Source organism: Ovis aries, chromosome 23, assembly GCF_016772045.2.
Source record: "Ovis aries strain OAR_USU_Benz2616 breed Rambouillet chromosome 23, ARS-UI_Ramb_v3.0, whole genome shotgun sequence".
NCBI lineage: Eukaryota > Metazoa > Chordata > Mammalia > Artiodactyla > Bovidae > Ovis > Ovis aries.
In genome coordinates, this window is record NC_056076.1 from 59608484 (window position 1) to 59635971 (window position 27488).

Here is a 27488-nt window from a genome sequence, read left to right on the forward strand (position 1 = left end):
TATAAATATTTTCTTTCTCAACTTAGATAAAAAACAGATGAGAAAAAAATCCATTCATGCTTGTCAATCAACTGACAAAGACGTGATAAAAGAAGCTCATGCTGAGAATCTAATGACTAATTTATCAAATGCTTATGCTTCAGGTATGGATGCTGTTAACAAATGTTGTTTCATTTTTTTAGTAAAAAATCAAAAAATTTTATAAAATTCTGTTATATACATATTATTGAAGCAATTTTGATTTTCTTAAGATCTATAGACTAACTTTTATAAGTATACTTTAACTGACTTTTAAAAGTACAACTTACCAGCTCATTTTTGATGACAGTCAAATAAGGACCACCTGGTAGAGCTTAAAGGGCCAATTACTTTCATGGCGTTTATTTAAATTGGCTTGCTTTTTAGTGAAAATTGTTATTCAGTGGGACTTCAAATGAAGATTATTTGTAGGATTGGGACAGATGTTGCTTTATTTACTATTTGGCATGGCCTTCAAATGTCTTTAATTTTCTATGATTAAAATTCTGATAGTGAGTTTCTTTGACTCTTTAGATACTGACCTTGTTGTTCATTTCTTTTTTCTCTAGATTTGTTGCCATCCAAGGAGGGCGAAGATTTAACAAAGTGTTTTCTGCTGCGAGTGGTAAATATTCTTCTGCACTACATTGAGAAAACTTTTGATGTTAAGAGTAAAATATTGGACTTTCATCATCCTCATCAGCTTCTTGAAGGTTTGGATGGGTTTGACTTAGAACTGTCTGACCATCCTGAATCTCTGGAGCAGTTGCTTGTTGATTGCACAGACACCTTAAAATATGGTGTAAAAACAGGTAATTTTCAAGTTTGTTTGCCCAAACTGGAGACTGAATGAGTAGCCTTAAGTTTGAAAAATACCCTAATTTCATTCATTTTTATTTAAAATATTTGTCTAGTTCATTTTAAATTGGTATTTTCATATATGAATTGTTTATTAATGAACAGAGAAAGTAAATCAAATGATTTTGGTTTGGAGGGATATATCCCAATGGCAAATAACATACAGTTTTTATTTACCTTTTTCATTTTTTTGCTTTATTTGATCATATTCATTACTGGATGCTTGATTTATTATCTCTGTACTTCAATAAAACATAGAATGCTAAAATTAGATATATATGTAATTTATATATACAGCCTATATTTTGGAAAGTGTTTTCTGATTAAAATAACACTATTGTAACTGAACGTAATCTCTTAAAACAATGGTATTTCCAGGAGCAAGTGATATCTGAACAAAACTGTAGAGGCAAAACAGATTCACAAAGAGCTTCATATCACACATGTTACCTTTTAGATAGAGTGTAAAGCCGGTGTACAGAACAATCCATTGTGGGCCTAAGGAGGAGAAGCTTAATTTAACCTGAGTTGAATATGGAGTTGAATATGAATTTGACAAGCAATGTTGTCCTTCATAGAAAAATTTGAAAAATCATTATAAGAGGAACCTGGTATTTTTATAGTTGAAATTATTTATCTTTTTTTTTTTTGCTACCTGTATTTTTAAAGAATTCTTTTCCATTTTGGTTTCTTACAGGATGTTGACTGTCCCGTGCCCTACACTAGGACCTTGCTCTTTATCCATCCTACATGTGACAGTTTCCATCTGCTAACCCCGAACTCCCAAACCAGTTTGCCCTCCACCCCCTCCTCCTTGGCAATCACAAGTCTGTTGTCTGTGTTTGTGCTTCTGTTTCTGTTTTGTAGATAAGCTTATTTGTGTCATATTTCGGATTCCACATATTGTTGTTCAGCTGCTAAATTGTGTCTGACTGAGATCCCATGGGCTGCAGCACGCCAGGCTCCTCTGCCCTCTACTGTCTTCTGGAGTTTGCTCAAATCCATGTTCACTGAGTTGGTGATGCTGTCTAACTATCAGCCTCTGCCGCCCCCTTCTCCTTCTGCCCTCAATGTTTGCCAGCATCACAGTCTTTTCCAACGTGTTGGCTCTTTGCCATCAGGTAGCCAAAATAATGGGGCTTGGCTTCAGCATCAGTTCTTCCAGAGAATAATCAGGGTTGATTTCCTTTCAGATTGGCTGGTTTGATCTTGCAGTCCAAGGGCCTCTCCGAGCCTTCTCCGGCACCACAGTTGGAAGCGTCAGTTCTTTGGCGCTCAGTCTTCTTTATGGCGCAGCTCTCACATGGTGTTTCTCGCTTAGTATGATAATCTCTAGGGACCTGATATTTCATCCAAAAAACGTATAAGCAGCTTTGGAAGGAAGATTATTTCATCTCCCAGGTGATCTTTCCCCCGTTCACTGAGGTAGCTTCCCACACCCCACCCTCGGTCTTTCTACTTCAGCTGGGTTCCTCACTCGTATTTGAGCCCCTTCTCGTTTTGGTGCCTTCTTACAGCTGCTCCTCCTCCTCCACTGTTTGGAAATAGACTTAAGACCTTCTCTGAAAGATCACTTCCTCCAAAAGCCTTCTCTGGAGACTGCCTCTCCTACTCCTGACCCCTTAGAAATGGTCTTATAACATGCTGATCCTTTGCTTCATAATTTTTGCTTTTTACTGTACTTAAATACATTTTTGTCATTATTTGATTATGTCTCCTCCTTTCAATAGTAAGTGAGACCCCAGCTATGTCCACCCTGTATGGCTGCTGGGCCCTAAAACCCAGAACACTCCCAGCATAGGATAATCGCTCAGGAATGTTCACTGAATGAAATCGTGTACTTGATCCATAACACCTGTTCGCTGACAAACTGCTATAAAATTTAACCACATTTCAGCCCTGTGTCTACACTTTGACCCATGTGCAATTTTGTCTCTTTTCCCAGGACATCCTCGCTATTTTAACCAGCTCTCCAGTGGGCTAGATGTGATTGGACTTGCAGGGGAATGGTTGACAGCTACTGCAAATACCAACATGTGAGTGTCCTTCTGGGTCTAAGGAACGTGAGCCTGTGAGACACGTGAGCAAGAGTGAAGGTGTCAGTTGTTGAAGTTCCGTGTTGCTGGACAGGATGTTTGCTCTATCAGGAACAACTAGGTGATACCAGAAAGAAATGCAAAGAAAATGGTCCTGTTCCCAGGTGGACATTTTAACTGGTCCTCTGGACTTTCTCTCTTCTCTAGAAACTCTTAGGGTCCGAATTTCCTGGTAAATAGTAAAGTTCAGTTGATTAGCCTGAGTCTTTAGTGTGCAGACTGGGAGTCCAGCTCCAGGACTGAAATCACTGCAATACTACCCAAAACAGCCCAGAGCATACAGTCCAAAAATGACGCACACCACTGTATGGAAAGTTTCCTGAATATTAATTGGAACTTCAATCTGCTCAAAGGTGAAGAAAGTAAACTATTAAAGTGAAATCGAACTCCAATGTGACTCCTTAAAAATTTTGACCTTTGTCACAACAAAACTTTCAGTTATATGAGAATGAGATATACCGCTTGTACTGTTTAGAAGTAAAATTAATTTCAGGGCAATATATTTCAAGTTTAAAGGAATAGGGAAATGATTGGACATGAAATTGGAAGGAATAGTCTGTCTCAGATGTTAATATAATTTAACTACAATCAAAAGAGATAGCTGGTAGAAATTTAAACTTTAAAACCAGGAACTAAACATTTATGAGAACTGACTGCTTTACTGTGTAGGAAAGCTGTGGTTTATTTTCACTGTTTAGTTGTCATTGGGATCTTAATGGTGCACATGGTTTTATAAATGTGAAATGCATAGAAAAATAAGCTGCACAGTTTATTTCTAGTTTTAATTTTCATTGCTTGATTGTAGCTCTTTATTTGAACACACATAGAGTAACACTTTTGGGAGCTTCTCTGATAGCTCAGTTGGTAAAGAATCCACCTGCAATGCAGGAGACCCTTAAAGAACCTATATCATTTGTGACATATAAAATGTGATGCATTTTATATAAATTATTACATAAAAATCATTTTACAAATCTTAATTATTTGGAATCCTATTGCTATGAAGTAATCATTCTCTGTATGAAGGAAATATAGAGTTTTGGTTTAAATAGAGAAATAGTAGAGAAACACAAAGAGAAATCATTTAAGAGATGGTTCTATATGTTTGAATTGTTCTTACTTGAATCAACGGATGTGTGCATGCATGCTAAGTGGCTTCAGTCATATCCGCCTCTTTGGATTATAGTTCAGCAGGTTCCTCAGTCCGTGGGATTGTCCAGGCAAGAATACGGGTGTGGGCTGCCACTTCCTCCCTCAGGGGGATCTTCCTGACCCGGGATCGAACCTGTGTCCCTCGCACACTCTGCCTTGGCAGGTGGATTCTTTACCCCTGGAGCCACCTGGGAATCCCAACCGTAATGTGAGATAATAGGAAAGCATGTGAGATGGAATTGATTAGAGAAACAAATTTAAGTCCTAACTACACCCTTTAATGGGGCTCTGGTCTGCAAAACAAGACCAGGAGCTGACTGTGGCTCAGATCACGAGGTCCTTATGGCCAAATCCAGATTGAAATTGCAGAAAGTAGGGAAAACCGTTAGACCATTCAGGTATGACCTAAAGCAAATCCCTTACAATTATACAATGGAAGTGACACGGAGTTTTGTGACATTGTACCGGAGGCAGGGATCAAGACCATCCCCATGCAAAAGAAATGCAAAAAAGCAAAATGGCTGTCTGGGGAGGTCTCACAAATAGCTGAGAAAACAAGAGAAGCTAAAGGCAAAGGAGAAAAGGAAAGATATACCCATTTGAACGGAGAATTCCAAAGAATAGCTAGGAGAGATAAGAAAGCCTTCCTCAGTGATCAGTGCAAAGAAATAGAGGAAAACAATAGAATGGGAAAGTCTAGAGATCTCTTCAAGAAAATTAGAGATACCAAGGGAACATTTCATGCAAAGATGGGCTCAATAAAGGACAAAAATGGTATGGACCTCACAGAAGCAGAGGATATTAAGAAGAGGTGGCAAGAATACATAGCAAAACAACACTAAAAAGATCTTCATGACCCAGATAATCACGATGATGTGATCACTAACCTAGAGCCAGACATCCTGGAATGTGAAGTCAAGCGGGCCTTAGAAAGCATCATTACAAACAAAGCTAGTGGAGGTGATGGAATTCCAGTTGAGCTGTTTCAAATCCTGAAAGATGATGCTGTGAAAGTGCTGCACTCAATATGCCAGCACATTTGGAAAACTCAGCAGTGGCCACAGGACTGGAAAAGGTCAGTTTTCATTCCAATTCCAAAGAAAGACAATACCAAAGACTGCTCAAACTACCGCACAATTGCACTCATCTCACATGCTAGTAAAGTAATGCTCAACATTCTCCAAGCCAGGCTTCAGCAATACGTGAACTGTGAACTTGCAGATGTTCAAGCTAGTTTTAGAAAAGGCAGAGGAACCAGAGATCAAATTGCCAACATCCACTGGATCATCAAAAAAGCAAGAGAGTTCCAGAAAAACATCTATTTCTGCTTTTTGACTATAACAAAGCCTTTGACTGTTTGGACCACAATAAGCTGTGGAAAATTCTGAAAGAGATGGGAATACCAGACCACCTGACCTGCCTCTTGAGAAATCTGTATGCAAGTTAGGAAGCAACAGTTAGAACTGGACATGGAACAACAGACTGGTTCCAAATTGGGAAAGGAGTACGTCAAGGCTGTATATTGTCACCCTGCTTATTTAACTTCTATGCAGAGTATATCATGAGAAACACTGGGCTGGACGAAACACAAGCTGGAATCAAGATTGCCAGGAGAAATATCAATAACATCAGATATGCAGATGACACCATCCTTATGGCAGAAAGTGAAGAAGAACTCAAGAGCCTCTTGATGAAAGTGAAAGAGGAGAGTGAAAAAGTTGGCATAAAGCTCAATATTCAGAAAACGAAGATCATGGCATCTGGTCCCATCACTTCATGGGAAATAGATGGGGAAACAGTGTAAACAGTGTCAGATTTTAGTTTTTGGGCTCCAAAATCACTGTAGATGGTGATTTCAGCCATGAAATTAAAAGATGCTTACTCCTTGGAAGGAAAGTTATGACTGACCTAGACAGCACATTAAAAAGCAGAGACATTACTTTGCTCACAAAGGTCTGTGTAGTCAAGGTTATGATTTTTCCAGTTGTCATGTATGGATATGAGATTTGGACTAAAGAAAGCTGAGCACCGAAGAATTGATGCTTTTGAAGTGTAGTATTAGAGAAGCCTCTTGTGAGTCCCTTGGACTGCAAGGAGATCCAGCCAATCCATCCTAAAGGAAATCAGTCCTGAATGTTCACTGGAAGGACTGATGCTGAAGCTGAAACTCCAATACTTTGGCCACCTGATGTGAAGAACCGACTCATTTGAAAAGACTGTTTCCTGATGCTGGGAAAGATTGAAGGTGGGAGGAGAAGGGGACGACAGAGGATGAGATGGTTGGATGGCATCTCTGACTCAATGGACGTGAGTTTGAATAAACTCTAGGAGTTGGCGATGGACAGAGAGGCCTGGTGTGCTGCAGTCCACGGGGTCACAAAGAGTCATACATGACTGAGCGACTGAACTGACGGGCTGACTGTTGTCTGAAAAGAATAATGTCTACTCCACGGAATTGAAATAGGATCAAAAGGTAATGTGTGTAAGAAGCTGAAATTGACACAGCACTGGCAAAAATGAGCCTCATTGAAAGAGAAGTCTGTAAGGCTTGCTTTGTAAACTTTGTTCCTCTTAGAACTAGCAGCTTAATTCTAATAGGCAGTGGGTTTTCTCAGTCTGGGTTTTTGTACAGAGCGCTGGGCCAGAGCTTATGTATTATCACTGGATTAGCGCATGCCATCCAGAGGAGCAGGATTGATGGGGAATGAGGAGAGTCAGGACAAGGCAGAGGGTAACACGAGGGCCCTTTTAGGCCTGGTTACCCCTTAGAACAAGCAGAAGCGAGTGCTCGGTCTCTGGGAAGGTACACCCCCCTGTAGAGAACTGCCTCTACCCGCAGGCCCTCTGTAGGGAGCAAGGGAACACATTTGTTCTCCTCCAGGTCTCTTAACAACCAAAGGGCTACACATTAGGATGTCAACGTGCCCCACCCATCATCACTGGGCATTCTTGGGACTCCCAGCTGATTCCATGGCTTGTCATAAAGGCGAAAGGAAGTCCCAGGGCTGAAGGGTAGGGACTGCAAGCGTGTGATTCTCTATCATGTTATAGGTGAACGTGGTCATGGTGGCTGGGCCTGAATCATGTCCGAAGACCTGAGAGAGAGCAAGCTGAGCACCTCTGAAATGGCACATAGCTGGTGCCTGGTACAGGGATCCACATGGAACTACGCTTAAAGGGATCCTTAAACTTGTTTTGAGGACAAATAAAAAGGATTTCTTGAGAATAACTGGGCCCACTCTTTGATTTGGGAGTCCTTAGTACATCCATTGGAGAAGTACTCTTGCCTGGAAGATCCCATGGATGGAGGAGCCTGGTGGGCAGCAGTCCATGGGGTCCTGAAGAGTCAGACACGCCTGAGCAACTTCACTTTCACTTTTCGCTTTCATGCATTGGAGAAGGAAATGGCAACCCACTCCAGTGTTCTTGCCTGGAGAATCCCAGGGACAGCGGAGCCTGGTGGTCTGCCGTCTATGGGGTCGCCTAGAGTCAGACACAACTGAAATGACTTAGCAGCAGCAGCAGTATATCCATTATTATTTACTGCATTTTGGTATTTATAAAGAAAAGCGTCAAGCCTTCTGTTTTAATCTCAACTTCTTTCTGTAGAGCTAATTTCGCAGGGTGACTCAGAGGAGAGTCCCCCACAGCAGTCTTCTTTTTTATTTATTTATTTATTTTTATTTTGCTTTACAATACTGTATTGGTTTTGCCATACATCAACATGAATCCGCCACGGGTGTATGTAAGTTCCCAATTCTGAACCCCCGTCCCACCTCCCTCCCTATACCATCTCTCTGGGTCATCCCAGTGCACCAGCCCCAAGCATCCTGTATCCTGCATCAAACCTAGACTGGCAATTCGTTTCTTACATGATATTATACATGTTTCAATGCCATTCTCCCAAATCATCCCACCCTCTCCCTCTCCCAGAGTCCAAAAGTCCATTCTATACATCTGTATAGAACAGTCTTCTTTGAATTCTTTTCGATGAAATGTTCTTGCCTGTACCATCTACTTGCTGTCACTGGAAACAATAGTTTTTAGCCTTTTTTTTTTTTTTTTTTTTGGATGTGTTTGCTCATAATACAATCTTTAGCTCGATAACATTTATAAATCAATTTTTAGAAAAAGCTCTTTCAAATTCTGCAAATCATTATCTGTAGCTGTAAATATGTTGACCCTCAGGAAATGTGTATATATGTTATTGATTACTGGGCATTTTCTGTCCCTAACAGTGTTGTGTGTGTGCTGAGGGGATGGGGTTACTTTCAATTTCCTTTTGGTGGCAAATGAAATTCCCAGGTATTGCACAAAACAATAGGAACCATGACACTTTGGAGAACTAACATACTCTTGATCAGGGGCAAGAGCATATAAAATTTAACCATTTCTTGCACAGTCTGTTGTAGAATACAACAATCTATATAATCTTACCTAGCACATGACTTTATTTATCTCCTTCTGTTTAATATAATTCACAGTGGAATTTCTCTCTATATATATTATAGGTTTACCTATGAAATAGCTCCAGTATTTACTGTCATGGAAACAGTTCTTCTTAAGAAAATGTGTGAAATTATTGGCTGGAGAGAAACAGAAGCAGATGGAATATTTTCACCTGGTAAGAAAAAGGTTTATAAGTGAAAAGAAATAATAGGAGAAAGTAAAAATGTATTTAAATTAATATGATTGAGTCATTGAACTAATTTGAATGTTCATAAGCCATATTGTTGGTTATAATCATAAACAAAGTTTTTTGAAATCTAAAAGTTGTGGATTTTGTTGTTTGTGATTTCTTTTAATACTTTCAAGGAAGACTATTTTAAAAACGACATCAGTGATTTGCACCATTTTACTTTCAGAAAATTCTCAAATCATCTCAATCAACATTTCAGATTTTTGAAATTAGATTAACAGTCACAATTTCTCTTCCATAGGTGGGAGTATATCAAACCTCTATGGTATATTAGTAGCTCGTTATAAGCAATATCCAGAGATAAAAGCAAGAGGCATGGCAGTCCTTCCATGCATTGTATTGTTTGTTTCTGAACAAGTAAGTATCAAGTCTAGATTTTTCTAAGCTTTAAGAATCTTCTACGATATACTGATAAAGTAATTTAGACATTGAGAATATTAGCTTCATTTTTATGTTAAAAATACTCTGTAATCTCTGTTTGGATTTATATATCAGTATTGGAAAGGAGAAAAACAACTTTCCAGTCTATACAGACTATATAGATTAACAATACAAATAATCCAGGAAAAATTTTATTTCAACATAGGAGAAACTAACAGGAAAAAATATGATTGTAAATATAAAACATTCTACCATCTTTACCAAAAAAATATCAAGGCATAAAAATTTCAAATATTTAATGCTTCTTTTTAACATTGCATGAAGAGAAGAAGAAAGTGATTAATGTCCTGTTTTTCCAGTTAGGCCGGAAGAGTTGGTTGAAGAGAAAGCTTTGTTTTTACATGCCCTCAGCCAAATGTTTATGAAATTGACAATAGATCCACTGAGGTCCCCTTTATCTTTCATGTTCCGACTCTGTGTATAGTATCAGAACTTCTTTATAAAAATCAGTTAATCCCTCTGATAGATCTGATCACTTTTTCTTTTCCACCCTGGTAACATTCATAATTGTAAAGTGTAATTGAAGTCCCAGCTTGAGAATTGTACCTAAAAGTACTTGGAAACACTGGATTTTCTAAAAATGTCCCTATGTCTGCAATGCCCTTCCTTTACTAAACTCAAATTAGCATTATATAAATACATATGATCAAATTGGGACCATTGCTGCATTGTTTTGGTTCAGTGGCTAAGTCTTGTCTGACTCTTTTTCGACCCCATGGGCAGTAGCATGCCAGGCTCCTCTGTCCATGGGATTTCCCAGGCAAGAGTACTGGAGTGGGTTGCCACTTCCTTCTCCAGGGAATCTTCCTGACCCAGGGACTGAACCCGAGTCTCCTGCATTGCAGGCGGATTCTTTACCACTGAGCCACCAGGCAAATTCCGTTGCTGCATACTTAATGTAATTTACTATAAAACAATACAATCAAAGATACTTGTTTATAAATGTCATTTTGATCATTTGACATATACTTTTTCAATATTATGAGCAAATAAGCTGAAATCCCATAATGTCATTTTAAAAAAATCATTTCCTATTTAATCTATGTATTGATATTCTCCATTGAAATGAAAACATCGTAAGGGTTTTAAATTTCTCTTTTCTCTCATATATGTGGTCTTTTCCAGACAACTAAAAATAACCCAGGAAAAGTTTATCTTTGAGCTGTCAGCTCCATCTTCCTGATTCTGTTTATATTATGCAAATTGTGCCATGAGATAGTAGTCACCCAGAAGGCAAGAAATCAAAATTGATAGCAAAGTCAGAATTAAAAACTACAAGCAGAGGAAAAATTAATTCCTTTCTTTAGGCCCCTCCTAAAAAAAAAAATTGGAAATTCAAGACTTAAAGCTGTCCGTAACATGGAAGGATTTACCTGGAGAATATTGTCAGTAAATTTATAAATGACACGATTCATGTGGATACAGAAAACTAGAATAAGAATAATCAAATCCCTGCGTTCAAAGTGTTGTGCTGAGTGACAATGCCTCCTAGAAAGAGGTGCTACAGCCTTCCTCATCTCAACTAATGTCATGACAAGGGTCTGGAAGTGTGCCTTGAGAACTACACTTCTGTATGTGTGTGTATATGTATATGTGCACAGATCCATTCAGACGTACGCATATATGCCCTAATTTGAGTGATACACTAGTGTAAGTGATGATTTAAGGCAGGAAAATTAATGCCTTTCTTGTTTTCATTTTTGCCCAAGGGTCATTATTCCATAAGAAAAGCTGCAGCAACTCTTGGTATTGGAACAGATAATGTAATTGAAGTAAAATGTGATGAAAGGTATGTTTCTTAACACATTCTCAAGATTTTTATTCTCAGTATCCTTCATATAAAGATTAAAACCCCATTTTTCTATTGTCCCAATTTTTAGCAAGAATACTTTTCCCAGATTAGTTTCAATAATTTTAACTGGAAGTAATTATGAAAGAGTACCAAGGTGATCCTACCCAGTATCCTAGACTGAATATAGTCCTATGCTAGTGAGAGTGTCGCATGCCTTTTCTTTGTTTTAAGTATGTTGAAGTAGCAATACAATGATGTTTGATGAAAAAGTCAGTTGCATCAGAAATTTACAGTGTGAAAATATATTTCTATTTCTCTTGAATCTTACTTTTCATGAATAAGCTATATGATAAATATATATATTCTGGAAGATCATTTTGATGCATATTAAATATACTTATACATATCAAATTCTGTGTTACAATCTGCAACTTATTTTTAAAATTTTTTTGGCTTTAGACTATATCTTAGATACCTTAGCCTGTGGATTTATGCAGACTTTCCTTATTCTTTTTTAATTACTTTGAAGTTTTCCATTTTGTAAATATAATTTCACATATCTTATTTAAAAGGTTTTCACCTAGATTTAAGTATTTAAAGACAATGATTAAATGAATGTGTGTGTGTGTGTGTGTGTGTGTGTGTGTGTGTGTGTGTGTGCTCAGTCATGTCTGACTCTGTGACCCCATGGACTGTAGCCTGCCAGGCTCCTCTGTTCATGGATTTTTCTAGGCAAAAATACTAGAGTGGGTCACCATTTCCTCTCGAAGAGATCTTCCTGACCCAGGGAACGAATCTGAGTCTTCTGGGTCTCCTGTATTGGCAGGTGGATTCTTTACTACTCACAGCATCGGGGAAGTGCTGATTTAATGAATATAATTATACAAGTATACTTGACTGTCTGTATTTGAATATTTCTCACATGAATCCCTAGAAGTTGAATTACAGGTTCAAAGACTGTCTGCACTTTAAATGTCATATAGATTTTCATTTGCCCTTCAAATATTTTTGAGTTAACTGACACTTATCTACTGGGAGAAACTTGAATATTGTCAATACTTCTGTACTTGAAAATTCTGATAGATGAAGGTGACCTTCAGTTGTTTAGAACTATTTCTGTCTAGTTTACGGACCAACCAGCTGTGTGTTACCGCAACACGTCTGTTCATTTCCGTTTGCCAGTTTCTTATTGGTAGTTTATTATTTATTGGCTTGTAAAAATATTTAGATATTGAGATATTTTGAAATGCAAAATATATGACTATAAAATATTTTGCAAACATGCGTTATAAGTTTGTCATTCTATACTTACTTCAAGTTTTTTGGTTTTTTTTATATAAACCCTGTACATTTGCTGAGAATCTCTTTCCCAGATATTTTGTATCTGTTTTTACTACTACGAATAGGATATTTTCTACGTTTATTCAGAACAATTAGTTTAAAAAAATAGGAACCTAATTTACTATTGTAACCCTCCCATTGCTCAACATTCTTATAGTTTTCAAAAGTTTTTCAATAAGCAATGTTAGGTATTCCAGGTATACAACCATATGTACTTAAATTAGAGATTTTTCTTATTTTCGTTTCTATCATCTATTATCATCATGATTACTTCCCTAGATAACAGATATTTCTTCAGAAAAAAAGATACTGTAATATTGATGGTGGTAGGCATCCTTACTTGATTCTGGACTTTAAGAGGAATGCTTCCAGTGAAGATGGTGTTTCAGTCTGATAACAGGATAGAGCAGGAAAATACTGGCTTTTGGTTTTTTGTCCCAGAAATTTGCTGTGAAGAAAAATGTGAGACCACCTGAATTTTTGCCACATTCCCCCCACCAATTTGTATCTTTGATTTTTCTGTCTTAATGCCAAGAAGTCTTTATGAAAGTGAAAATCGCTCAGTCGTGTCTGACTCTTTGCCATCCCATGGACTATACAGGCCAGAATACTGGAGTGGGTATCGTTCCAGGGATTGAACCTAGGTCTCCCACATTGCAAGCGGATTCTTTACCAGCTGAGCCACCAGGGAAACCCAAGAATACTGGAGTGGGTAGCCTATCCCTTCTCCAGGGGATCTTCCCGGCCCAGGATTCGAACCACCAGGGTCTCCCGCATTGCAGGTGGATTCTTTACCAACTGAGCGAGCTATCAGGGAAGCCCCAAGAAGTCTTTATAATTAAAGATTAATCAATAGAGAAAGGAAGAAAGAAAAGAGGGAAGAAAGAAAACCAGTATGTATCTTAGGAAAATCAGAATCTTCTGATATGTAAATAGTGCAGATTTTAAGATGATTGAATAGTAAACTCAGCTTCCTTTAATTCGAATAACATGATATTTTATCTTGGTTTAGGGAACTGCTTATTGCTTGTTTTCCACATCTATAAATACCTTTGGGAGTCACTAAGAACTAATTTTTTAATCTTGAATATTATTAATTCTTCTAACTGGTAAAATAAATATGTTTGTTCACTCATAAGAAAACAATGTGTATTTGACTTTTTAAGGGGAAAGATGATTCCAGCTGAGTTAGAGAAAAATATATTACAAGCTAAAAGAAAGGTAAGTTCTGAAGTTCCATATTTAACTTGCAAATGCATCTGTATTTTCTTTACTGACTTTCATTAGTGGCAAGCAACTGATAAGAATTGCTACAGGAAATAAAGTAATCTCTAACTGTAGGAAATTTCTTCTAAAGCTGAAGTGAAATAATTCAATGACATTGCACTATTTCCCTGACCATTTTGTGTCTGTTAAATATCAAAAGAAAAGTTATCACCAAAAGTAAATAAAGTAGTTTATTTACTACTAAAGGAGTTTAGTCATCTTTATTGTTGTGGTATGATTTTCTGAAAACAAATTCAGAGAGAAATAACAATAAATAAGATTCAGAGGCAATGATATTTGTTCATCTTATGGTTAAGCTGCTTTTTCCGTTACTGTAGGTGCCTCTAAATATTTGAAGTTATTAGCTATCTAATGTCCTTAGTCAGGGGCTTCCCTGGTGGCTCAGCAGTAAAGAATCCACCTGTCAGTGCAGGAGACGTGGGTTGCACCCCTGAGTTGAGACGACTGGCTGGAGCAGGAAACGGCACCCCACTCCAGGGTTCCCGTCTGGGAAATCCCATGGAAAGAGGAACCTAGTGGGCTATCGTCCGTGGGGCTGCAAAAGATTCGAATGTGAGTTAGCAACTAAGCAGCAACGATGGACTTCACGAGACTATAAGAATGATGCCGCTTTTGCCATCCCAGGGCCAGACTCCTTTCTGTGTGGTGGCCACAGCTGGCAGCACCGTGTTCGGGGCCTTCGACCCGCTCCATGACATCGCAGATATTTGTGAGATACACAGACTCTGGATGCACGTGGATGTAAGTCACGTCCTAGAGTCTGGCTCATAATTTCCCTTTTTTAAGAATGTTACCTGTGCACAGTCCTCATAATTTCTTAATTGACATTACAAGCAAGACCAAAATTTCTCTGTAACTCTAACTTTTATAATGAATAAATATCAAGAAAAAATAGTCTCACTTGCATAAATTACCTTAAAATAGACAATGCACTCCCATAGAAAGAGCTACATATGTATCAATATTTTTTTAAGTCTAAATGCCTATCAATATTCAACCAACAATTTAGAAGATCAATTTGAAGAAACAGTTAAACCTGATTTTAAATCAAAGAGACTTAGCCCCTTACTCTAATATATATTTCTTAATTAATAGCTGTTATGGAAGTAAAAACTTTTGATGTTATTAGTACAATGACTGTGCAAAGATGTCTTTGGCTTTGATTAGAGTTGAACAAATGTAAAGTTATATAATATGGTAGATACTTTAATTTTTCTGTAGTATTGCCAAATCTGATGCCAACTTTAAAACAATTCTGTCTCTGGAAATTATACAGAAGCTGTCTCTTTGCATTAATTGTCAATAGAAACCTAAAACTTTACTATGTCATGAATAGATAATGAGAATCCATAGGAGGAAAATTCTAAATGCATGGCCCTTTTAAATGAGATAATTATAGCCCAGTTTATAGTTATCTAGCATAGCAATCAAATCTTCATCAACTTTTGAAATAAATATGACATAGGAAAGAGCAGTCAGTGCTATGTAAAAAGAAACAATTAACGTAAAAACACAATTCCTTTGTGTCTATTGTAGGCAGCTTGGGGAGGTGGATTGCTGTTGTCCAGAACGCATTCCTATAAACTCAGTGGCATCGAAAGGTGAGAACTGGGCCGCTGCTCGTGCAAGCGGAAGGACCTCTCCAGGCTTCTGTCTTGTCTCCTCAGCCTGTGAGCACTGCTGTTTTATCGCCTAGGGCCGACTCCGTGACCTGGAACCCCCACAAACTCATGGGTGTGCCCCTTCAGTGCTCTGCTCTCCTGACCCGGGAAAAAGTAAGTGACTCCTGTTTTTGAGTAGTGATGTAATGGAGACCCTGGTCATGACTAGGTTCATTGTGCATGTTCAAAACCAAAATCATTATTGCCTCACTGAATTCATGTAGTGCCGGACCATTTGCCCTCTAGAGGAAAGCTGCTCCTTAATTATCAACCACTGGGCTTCCCTAGTGGGTCAGATGGTAAAGAATCTGCCTGCAATGTGGGAGACCTGGGTTCGATCCCTGGGTCAGGAAGATCCCCTGGAGAAGGAAATGGCAACCCACTCCAGTACTCTTTCCTGGAGAATCCCATGGACAGAGTCCATGGAGTTGCAAAGAGGCGGACATGACTGAGAAACTAACGCTGGCAGTGGGTAACAAAAGTGTCACAGAATCCAGTGATTGTAGGGCCGCAGGCAGTAAGTTAATGTGTGAAAGCGGTCTGGGACAAGACAATAGACAGTGATGAGAAATAGAATAGATGACAGAAAATGTGGTCATTTGTGACCTCCCTTCTAAACACACCGTGAACAAATGTAAGGCCTCTTTGGAGTCAGATTTGGCCTGCTGACCAATTTGTTACCTCGGAGAGTAAGGCCAAAACAAGACTTGTTTTAAGTAGGGATAACTATCAGTAACGGTGATGTACATTTAGCATAAAAAGCAAAAAATTACGGGTTGTATGAAATTATTTTTTGCTTAGGCTTCCCTGGTGGCTCAGAGGTTAAAGCTTCTGCCTGCAATGTGGGAGACGTGGGTTCGATTCCTGGGTTGGGAAGATCCCCTGGAAAAGGAAATGGCAACCCACTCCAGTATTCTTGCCTGGAGCATCCTATGGACAGAGGAGCCTGGTGGGCTACAATCTGTAGGGTCGCAAAGATTCAGACATGACTGAGCGACTTCACTGTTTCACTTGTGTATTTTATCTCTGCCAATAGTAAATGTAATGCTACACAAGGAGATAAGCCCGTGATCTCCTGCAAGAAGAGATACAATTACAAAGTTCAATTTGAATGTTCCCTGTCTCTACTTAGTTCTCAGAGGTGCAGACACACTTTACGCAGCTATTATTTATAGCTCTGTTTTCTTTCTCTCTTACTCACAAGCAATCCAGTGGCTTGAACTTAAAAATAAAGTGCTTGTCTTCCTATTATAAACTGCCTGAGCTGGTACTCCCCACTTTCTGTTGAGTGAGGTATGAGATTACACACCACTTCCTCTCTAGCTCTAAGACCATCTTCGTCCTCTCCTACCCTGAGGCATTCTCAGCAGTCCAGGCTGGGACCAGGAGCTCTGCTGCAGCTCCTGCTCAGCTGGCTGCATGGCAACAGCCCTCCACTTGGCTCTCAGGTCTATAGTCCACTTGCCGATTTCCGGTACTTTTATATTTAGGGCTCAAAAGCAAATTTTCTGCAGTCTTTCTTCATTTCTTCACTCATAGTGAGTATGTGGAAATAGCCCTGCCCTTCACTGCTCAGCTTCCTACAACCCAGACTGTAAACTCAACTAGGCTAAAGTTTTTCCTTGCCACAAATCCACAGTCCCAGCACAGAGTATGACAGATTTTAGGTGCTTAATTTTTACCTCAGAGGCTTCCCAGGTGGCACAACAGTCTAAAGCATCCAGCTGCCAGTGCAGGAGAGGCCAGAGATGTGGGTTCAGCCCCTGGCTTAGGAGGATCCCTGGGAAAAGAAATGACAACCCACTGCAGTATTCTTGCCTGGGAAATCTCATCGGCACAGGAGCCTGGTGGGCTACCGTCCATGGGTTTGCAAAGAGTCAGACTCAACTGAGCATATATCTAAGAACTATAGTTAAAACTCACATTGTTTACATTGTTTTAAAATATTTTAGTTTCTAGTTCTAATGGGGCTTCCCTGGTGGCTCAGAGGTTAAAGCGTCTGCCTGGAATGCAGGAGACCCGGGTTCGATCCCTGGGTTGGGACGATCCCCTGGAGAAGGAAATGGCAACCCACTCCAGTACTCTTGCCTGGAGAATCCCATGGATGGAGGAGCCTGGTGGGCTACAGTCCATGGGGTTGCAAATGGACACGACTGAGCGACTTCACTTTCTTTCTTTCTCTCTTTCCTGTCTAACAAAATATTAAAGTCAAAGTTTGAAGTAAACTAAAGGGAAAATATTTTTCATGTGTAAATTGTACCCTATAGTGTATAGCGTATTAGTCATTCAGTCATTCCTGATTCTTTGTGACCCCAGGGACTGTAGCCCACCAGGCTCCTCTGTCCCTGGAATTCTCCTGAGCCAGATGGCAAAGAATTGAAGGATGTACCTGCAGTGCAGGAGACGCAGGAGACATGGGTCCGTCCCTGGGTTGGGAAGATCCCCTGGAGAAGAGAATGGCTACGCACTCTGGTATTCTGCTACTTGAATATTTTGTTAGATAGGAACTGGAGACTAAAACATTTGAAAACAGTGTATGTACTATATATATATATATGTAGTATATTGTGTATATACACACACTGTACACACACACACACAAAGTACTCTCCTCTGCAAGGTATCATTTCTTCTCTATCTCACCCCAGTACTTCAAATCTCATCACCAATTGTGATCCTTTCCTTAGACCCATAAGCCGCTCCTAAATAAGAGTGTGAGTTTTCTTCCCTTGGAAATTGGATTGCCACAGACTCCCAGACGAACTACCCTCTTGTTAGCGCTCAAACTTAGCACTGTACAGATATATGATCTTGAACATTCCTTACTGTGGTGAAGTTTCTGTTTCTTCAATCTATAAAAATGATATAATAGTAGCACTTACGCCCTAAGTCTGCCATGAGGATCAGATGGTATGTTTGTGATGTGTCCAGTATGTAATAGGCACGTGATAAATACATTCTTATTTGCTTCATATTCAAAAGGTTATAGTTGGTATGGATTTAAACTCTACCCAGTCAGGGCACACAGGTTTAGCCTTTGTTATGCTGTGGCAATGCATATCTTTTGAGAAAAGCCTCTTTTCAACTGGCTGATGGAAAACATTTCTTTTCTCTAGTGATTATTATTTAATCATTCAAAAGGAGTATTTCTCCATTCTTCAACACCAAGGAGGAAGGTTTTCGACACCTTTTATGTAAGAGGAAATGGTAGGAAAGGGCAAAATTAAATAAATGGACTGTTTTATTCTCTACCTCCTGTGGCCATCAGAGCAGTTTGCTTGACTGGCATCTAAATGGTTGATTCATGAGAAAGCTTAGTTAAAGTGAACCAGACACTCAATTCTAATTAACTTCAAGGCAGGCTGGTCACATAATTTCAAAAGAGCAGCAAAACTTTTTAAGACTTTTTTAAGCAGCAAGGTTTTTAAGAAAAGTTAAAGAAATATAGACAACTGGCAGTCTAATTACACCATCTACTGTTTCAGATAAATCCAAAGAACAACTGAACCCATGAAAATCCTAAAAAAGTAACATATGTTTATATAAACTAAACAAAAATTCTATTTAAATGTGCCTGTAAAGTAGAAATGCTAAGTGAACTGAAATAAATAAGTGATTGTGGCTTCTTATTGAGACGTGGATGACTTACACAGTAGATACACCATTCCTTTTTCAGGGTCTTCTGGGAGCATGCAACCAGATGCAGGCTGAATACCTTTTCCAGCCAGATAAAGTCTACAATATTAACTTTGACACCGGGGATAAAACTATTCAATGCGGCCGACATGTTGATGTCTTTAAGCTCTGGTTAATGTGGAAGGCAAAGGTAGGAATTTGCCATCTTTTAAGAGGTCCTATGTGCTTGGATACCCGATGTAACTAATTCCATATTTTAGAGCTTACTTTGGATGTCTTTCCCCAGATTATGGTCCTTTCATTTTAAGTTTTTCTCTTTTTAAAATTTTATTTATTTGTGTTTGGCTTCACCGCTGCTCGGGCTTCTCTTTAGTTGTGGCGAAGGGGGGCTGCGCTCTAGTTCCGGGGCTTCTCCCTGCGGTGTCCTCTCTGGCTGCAGAGCGCAGGCTCTGGGGCGCCTGGGGCTCCAGTCCTTGCAGCACGTGGGCCCGGTAGCTGCAGTTCGCAGGCTCCAGAGCACAGGCACGGTAGTCGTGGCACACGGGCTTCTTTGCTCCGCGGCAGGTGGGATCTCCCCAGATAAGGGACTGAATCCCTATCTCCTACATTCGCAGAAGGTTCTTTACCCTTGAGCCCCCAGAGGAGCCCTACGGTCCCTTTATTTTGTTAAACTTCTGTCAACAAAACTGCTCTAACTGCAAATGGCAAGCTTGGTTCTGAGCTCAAAATCCCACTGAAGTGGAGAAGATTTTAGCTTGTTTTACCATCAATATGTATTCTATCAAATGGTAGGAGTAAAATCTGTTAGGAATATAAATTTGCCTGCAGGTTTAAAAGAAAACAAACTTTTTTTGGTTCTAATTGGAATTGGAAATAGGTCAAGCCACTTGCAGTCAGTATGTATTCCCAGCTGTGAACACTTATCAATTACCTGAATATTCAGTCTACCGAAGAGTCAAGGTCGGGGCTTCCCAGGTGGCACAGTGGTAGAAAATCCATCTGCTAAGGCAGGAGATACAAGAGACCTGGGTTTGATGCCTGGATCGGGAAGATCCCCCTGAAGAAAGAAATGGCAACCCACTCCAGTGTTCTTGCCTGGAGAATCCCATGGACAGAAGAGCCTGGCAGGATACAGTCCATGGGTCGCAAAGAGTCGGACACGACTGAGTGATTAATAAACACACACACACACACACACATGCACACACAGGGTCAAGGCCAACAGACACAGTCTCTCCGAAGATCACAACAGCAGGGCATGCTCTACACCCTCCTTCTGCCATTTATAATTTTCAGCTTAAATAATGGAAATGCTTTTAGGAAGCTATTTCTATCACCTCCTTCCTAATCCTCTATAGGAAGATAGGCAGTAGGTCCTCTGAAGATGAAAGCTTTGACATGAACCAACAGCTTCTTTAATACAGTGGGAACCTGATCACAACACATCACCCACCCTCTGCATCTCAAGGGGACTCTTCTGTGTATCACAGGTAGTTATCCTTCTCCAGAAAAATTGCTTAGATTTTTATTTGGTGGATATAGAATTCCTAGTACAAAACACAAATAGGAAAACATGTTCTGTAACATGAATCACAGAGGCAAATTCATGATACTTCTTTAGTAATCTATAATACATTGGCAGCATTTTCTCTTACAAATTTATCTTTTATCACCTGCTTTTTCTTAACCTTATAATCACCTTGTTTGAAAAAAGCATTTAAAAACCCACTTTGAATAGTGTATATATATTGATAACTCACCTTAAATTCTTTCAATAATAAGGCATTGAAATAATAAATATATCTATTCAATAGTATAGATCTTCAGTAGTCATGGGTTTACCATACGTTGAACATATATTAAAGATTTACTTATGTAATTTAGCCTCCGTGTCCCAACAGTTGAGCTGGTTATATCTGGTAAATAGGTAAAGAAATTAACTTGCTGATAGATGAAGAGAACTTAATCTAAGGAGCACAGCTGACTCTCAAATTCAAAATCTATTTTTCCACAAACCCGTATTATCTTTCTTAACATAATTCATAGCACCATGGGAATGCTAAAACTCATCTAGAATAGTGATGAAGAAGCAGGTTTATCACCATTTGCATATGGAAACTATGTTACCAAAAAAAGGTGTATAAACAGATATTACGTTCACAAGGCCATTCCTGAGAGTAGGGAAACAAAATTCCAGTATACAGCAGAATGGAAATTATTTTCATATTTAAGAACACGTTTATATGTTAAAATGCAAGTTCAGGTAAATATCCATGGCAGGCTTGAACGGGAGGAGTTGACTTGCAAGTTTGTTGCCTGATCTATAACTACTAAATATTTAAACATTTGCTGGGTGAGTCTCCATCAGTACTCTTGACAAGATGATGGGGATTAAGAAGAAAGTCTAGAGATATAAGTGAAAATTTTATACTTTTTTCCTCATTTGCTGTAATTACAGAATGAATACCTCATTGATTACAGAAAAGAGGAGCCATTTTTAATGAAATTCATATTTCCTTAAAGTAAAATTAATTCCATAAAATACTGTGGTAGGTTATAAAACTAAGTAATAAGAAAATCATATAGAAATATAAGGTTCCACAAACGCTGATTATTGTCAGCAAAAGCAAATCTAATGAACAAGCTTCTCTGTTTGGATGGATTTTCTACAAAAGTTGGACTAGTTTCGTATTCATACAATGACTGTGTTTGGCCAGGGGAAAGCCATCGAGCTTAACTGCGCAAGAGCCCATCTGCTTCTTCTAAAGTCACAATTGCGTTTGCCCTGAGGCTGGGGTCCCGGTTTTCTCCCGTCAGTGACTGACAGTGCTTTCCAGGGAGGCTAAGGCACACAGCTGCTGAGAGACAGGAGCCTGTTCCTAATAGCTGAGCTGAGTGAAGAGGCCTTACAGGCCTTCCTACATCTTAGATTTCCCTGTAGTCTACGATGCTTCCACTCCACCTTTGCCCGTCTTTCCCCTTCACTTAGAGTCATATTGGGGCTTGCCTGGTGGCTCAAATGGTAAAGAACTTGCCTGCAGTGTGAGACTCTAGGGTTCAATCCCTGGGTTGGGAAGATCCCCTGGAGAAGGGAATGCAACCCACTGCAGCATTCTTGCCTGGAGACTCCCATGGACAGAGGAGCCTTGTGGGCCACAGTCCCTGGGGTCACAGAGAGTCAGACGTGACTGAGCGACTAACACACACACACAGAGTCATATTTATTCACAGTCTGAAAGCTTTCGCGGTCTGCCTACCTCCTTCCTACTGTCTTTCACACAGGTATGTGTGTGCGCTCAGTTGTGTCTGACTCTTTGCGGCCCCGAGGACAGTAGTCCGCCTGGTCACAAAAGCTTAAGTATTGAGAAGATGCTGAAGTGCCGCCTCATATTGTTGTTAAGGCCCTACATTGCATACCCTAAAGTAACCAGTAATGGGTACCCTCAGCAAAGAATATCTGGAATGCACAGACAGAAGCAGAGATCATTAGAAAGAAAATTCAGTAATGCAGGACAGGGTGATTTGTCCAGCATAGTGGCAACAAATAGGTTAAGATATATTAGAATTTAATTACCTTTTGAAGTTAAATCCAATGGCATTTTCCAAAAAATTCTGGGTGTGGGTGTGAAAAAAGAAGAAAATCAAGGATAAGATGCTGATGGTTTGCACCTTGGCAACTAAAGGATAGAATGGAGATTGGGAACACTGGGAAGTACAAGTTTGTGGAGAAAGGTCAGGAGTTCGGTTCTGGGCATGTCATTTTGAGATGTTAGTTATATTAACAGGGAATCAAACATATGAATCTGAGGTTCAGAGATGAGGTCTCAGGTGGAAATATAAGTGGGAGAGTCATCAGCCTTTCCATATTGCTTGGAGCCATGAGACAAGTGGCAATCATGGAGGGAAAGAAGGCGAACGGAGACAGAGATGGGCTGGTTTCTCCATGCCTTTGCTGTCCACTTTATAGCACTCTAAGAGCGAATTAAAGCAAGAGTGCAAAGCACTGGACTGCTTACCTGGGCTACAGCTACAGGTCAGCAACTCTCAGTTCTAAGACATCCTATGCCAGCCAGTATGCCAAGGGCTTCGTTTGCCATATTTCCCCTGCTCCTCACTGCGTTGTATGAAAGTTTTGAAACATATTGCTCTGCATACTGGACAGATAAAAACCAGATGTCAAGGGCTTCCCTGGTGGCTGAGTGGTAAAGGATCCATCTGCCAACGCAGAAGATGAGGGATCCACCCCTGGTCTGGAAAGATCCCGCATGCTGTGGGGCACAGGAGGCCGAGAGCCACAACTGCGGGGCCTGCGCTCGAGAGCTCGGGGCACGGCCACTGAAGGCCAGGCACCCTAGAGGCCACTCACCCTAGAGCACATGCACCCTAGGGCACACTCACCCTAGGGCACACGCACCCTAGGGTACACCCACCCTAGAGCACACCCACCCTAGAGCACATGCACCCTAGGGCGCACGCACCCTAGGGCACACTCACCCTAGAGCACACCCACCCTAGAGCACACCCACCCTAGAGCACACCCACCCTCGAGCACACGCACCCTAGGGCACACTCACCCTAGAGCACACCCACCCTAGAGCACACCCACCCTAGAGCACACCCACCCTAGAGCACACGCACCCTAGGGCACACTCACCCTAGAGCACACCCACCCTAGAGCACACCCACCCTAGAGCACATGCACCCTAGGGCACACGCACCCTAGGGCACACTCACCCTAGAGCACACGCACCCTAGAGCACACCCACCCTCGAGCACACGCACCCTAGGGCACACTCACCCTAGAGCACACCCACCCTAGAGCACACCCACCCTAGAGCACATGCACCCTAGGGCACACGCACCCTAGGGCACACTCACCCTAGAGCACACGCACCCTAGAGCACACCCACCCTAGAGCACACCCACACTAGAGCATACCCACCCTAGGGCACATGCACCCTAGGGCACACGCACCCTAGGGCACACTCACCCTAGAGCACACCCACCCTAGAGCACACTCAACCTAGAGCACACACATCCTAGAGCATACCCACCCTAGAGCACAACTACCCTAGAGCACATGCACCCAAGGGCACACCCACCCAAGGGCACACACACCCTAGAGCACACTCACCCTAGAGCACACCCACCCTAGAGCACATGCACCCTAGAGCACACTCACCCTAGGGTACACACACCCTAGGGCACACTCACCCTAGGGCACAACCACCCTAGAGCACACCCACCCTAGAGCACACCCACCCTAGAGCACATGCACCCAAGGGCACACACACCCAAGGGCACACACACCCTAGAGCACACTCAACCTAGAGCACATGCACCTGAGGGCACACTCACCCTAGGGAACACACACCCTAGGGCACACTCACCCTAGGGCACACACACCCTAGGGCACACTCACCCTAGGGCACACACACCCTAGGGCACACTCACCCTAGGGCACAACCACCCTAGAGCACATGCACCCTAGGGCACATGCACCCTAGGGCACACACACCCTAGAGCACACTCAACCTAGAGCACACCCACCCTAGAGCACACGTACCCTAGGGCACACACACCCTAGAGTACACCCACCCTAGAGCATACCCACCCTAGGGCACACGAACCCTAGGGCACACTCACCCTAGAGCACAGGAGCACACACACCCTAGGGTACACCCACCCTAGAGCCACACCCACCCTAGAGCCACACACCCTAGGGCACACTCACCCTAGGGCACACGCACCCTAGGGCACACTCACCCTAGGGCACATGCACCCTAGAGCCACACACCCTTGAGGCCATGCACTCTAGAGCACATGCACTCGAGGGCACACGCACCCTAGAGCCACACACCCTAGGCCACACTCACCCTAAGGCACACGCACCCTAGAGCACACTCACCCTAGAGCACACTCACCCTAGAGCACACACACCCTAGAGCACATGCTCCCTAGGGCACACACTCCTTAGAGCACACGCTCCCTAGAGCACACTCAGCCTAGGGCACACTCACCCTAGAGCACACTCACCCTAGAGTACATGCACCCTAGAGCACACTCTCCCTAGAGTACATGCACCCTAGAGCACATGCTCCCTAGGGCACACACTCCTTAGAGCACACTCTCCCTAGAGCACACTCACCCTAGGGCACACTCACCCTTGAGCACACACACCCTAGAGCACACGCACCCTAGAGCACACGCTCCCTAGAGCACATGCTCTACAGCAAGAGGAGTCTGTACGCCACAACTAGAAAGTAGCCCTGAGTCACCACAGCTAAAGAAAAAGCCCTCCCAGCAAGGGAGAACAGTATATTCAAAAACAAACAAATAAGTAAAATTATTTTAAAAACTCATGTCAAATATTTATCAAACATTTGTAGATCTAGACAATATAAGCTTAACAAGGCTAAGTAACTTGCCTCAAGTTCTGCAGACAGTAGGCAGGGAAAGCAGGTTGAGGAGACAGAAATAGGAACGCAGTGAGAGTAGAGGCTACCTGCTGTTAGTAGATAATAATCACATTTGTTTAAATAAGTACATTTAAATAAATTTAATACATTTCAAGAGCTTCTTTGGTTTAATTTAAAGGTACTTACTTGAATAAAGCTTTTGATTTTTTTTTTTAAACTACAGGGAACCTATGGCTTTGAGGTACAGATTGACAGATATATGGAACTGGCAAAATACTTCTATAAAGTTTTAAAGAAAAAAGATAACTTTAAGCTTGTATTTGATGCAGAGGTAAGGACTCTATTAGTGGACTTTTTTTGGTGATACTTTAATGTATCTTTTCTTTATTTGCTGAGTATTTTTTCTTGAATCTATTACCTGTCTAAAACACTTTGAGATAATTCAAAAGTTATATGCAATAATTATCATACACATTGTATTTTATCTAAGTGCTGCAAAACATTTAGATCTTAAAAACTTTTCCATTAAATTCTCTTTTTCTATAGGCTTAGGGCCTAATAGAGTAATTTAATAGTTGCCTTGCCTTTGTGCACGCTTAACTGTGTCTGACTCTTAGTGTTCCCATGGACAGTATTCCACCAGGCTCTAAATTTAAAAAAAGAATTAAGATAAAACTATTTGGTTATAATTGCTTTTCTGATTTTGATGGCACTTAATCAGAGACATTTAATTTTTCCTAGCATTTTTCATGTAAGTTAGACTATGCAGTTGGATTTCTGGAGAGTAGGTGACATAGGAAAAAGTGATCTTTAAGTTAACTGATAATCCGTGGTTATTTATTATTAAGATACTAAATTATAGATATTAATGATAAAATTGAGAGTTTTGCTAGTATTATATCTATCTTCCTCTTCAAGGGCTAGTCAGCTCCTTGGCAGCTTGATGGCATGGGTAATTAAAATACTTCTGGGATAATTAAGAAATTAAGTAGGGCTTTAAGAATACTCATAAAATTACTAGAGAAGTAGATGAAACTTTAAGAATACTTGTAAAGTGTTAATTTTTGATTTAGCCTGAGTTCACCAATGTCTGCTTCTGGTATTTCCCACCAAGACTTAAACACATCCCAGAAAGTTTTGAAAGAGATCAAGAACTGCAAAAGGTAAGTTTGCGTGTGTGTGAGATGGGGGTTATAATTTGAATACTGCATTTTAAACAGCGTGTGAATGCCCTCTGCATGTCCCAATCTTGGTGCCGCCTTGCCCTGTAGTTTCCATAGTGACCCCAGACTGTTATGTAATCTAATAGCACCTGTGCGGTATTGTTTTAAGAGCTGCGCAAGACTTTAAACAGGTAGAACTTTCCTCTGTAGAACTGACAAAGAAGCCATGTTTTGCTGTGAAACAGTGACCTTGTTGAAAAACTCAAGTTGTATTGTCATAATTCAAAGAGTGAAAGTTAGAATACCAGGAGGTATTCCTACTTTTCCATTCTCTAGTTCATGTTACCTCTCTCCCGGATATGTCTGTTTAGATCGGCATAAAAATGTGAACAGAATGTCACACAACCGTCTTTAATGTGTCCTAGTACACTTGCATTATTTTATGAGTTTGGTAATTGTGAATCATGGACTAGCAAGCGCGTTAAGGTGTTTAGAACATGCTGCTTTTTTTTCAGTAGTAAGCTGCTCCTTAAAAATTATCCCTGACAGTTTTAAATTGCCTGCAATTTACCTCAAGCTAATGATAGTCATGTAGTCATCTAGGAGGTAGAACAGTATTTATTTGTAAACCTTCTTTTTAATGATGTTTGCATTTATACACAGATTGCTCCAAAGATTAAAGCCCAGATGATAGTGGAAGGTACAGTCATGCTCAGCTACCAGCCCTGTGGGGACAAAGTAAATTTTTTCCGAATGGTCTTTTCTAATCCTGCCACAAGACAAACAGATGTTGACTATCTTATTGATGAAATTCAAAGACTTGGGAAAGATTTATGATACTGCAGTATAAACTTGAATACCAAATGTAAAAACCAACTTGAAAAATCTATTTGCTGAAGATAATAAAGGGATATTATAAATGGTA

The 27488-nt window shown here is 40.6% G+C and overlaps 1 protein-coding gene and 1 non-coding gene across 2 annotated transcripts; both read left to right on the forward strand.

Moving 5' to 3' along the window:
* Window positions 1–574: 574 nt before the first annotated feature.
* Window positions 575–27488, forward strand: LOC101117810 (glutamate decarboxylase 1-like; the record flags this gene model as incomplete). Its single annotated transcript, XM_027960851.3, has 13 exons — window positions 575–830; window positions 2822–2912; window positions 8636–8748; window positions 9065–9180; window positions 10974–11053; window positions 13564–13618; window positions 14309–14425; window positions 15221–15285; window positions 15381–15459; window positions 19022–19171; window positions 25624–25731; window positions 26474–26563; window positions 27227–27488. Coding segments are annotated over 13 exons (1494 nt in total), but the record flags the coding sequence as incomplete, so codon positions are not given.
* Window positions 17318–17389, forward strand: TRNAS-GGA (transfer RNA serine (anticodon GGA)). Its single transcript has one exon. It is a non-coding gene; the product is annotated as a tRNA-Ser (tRNA).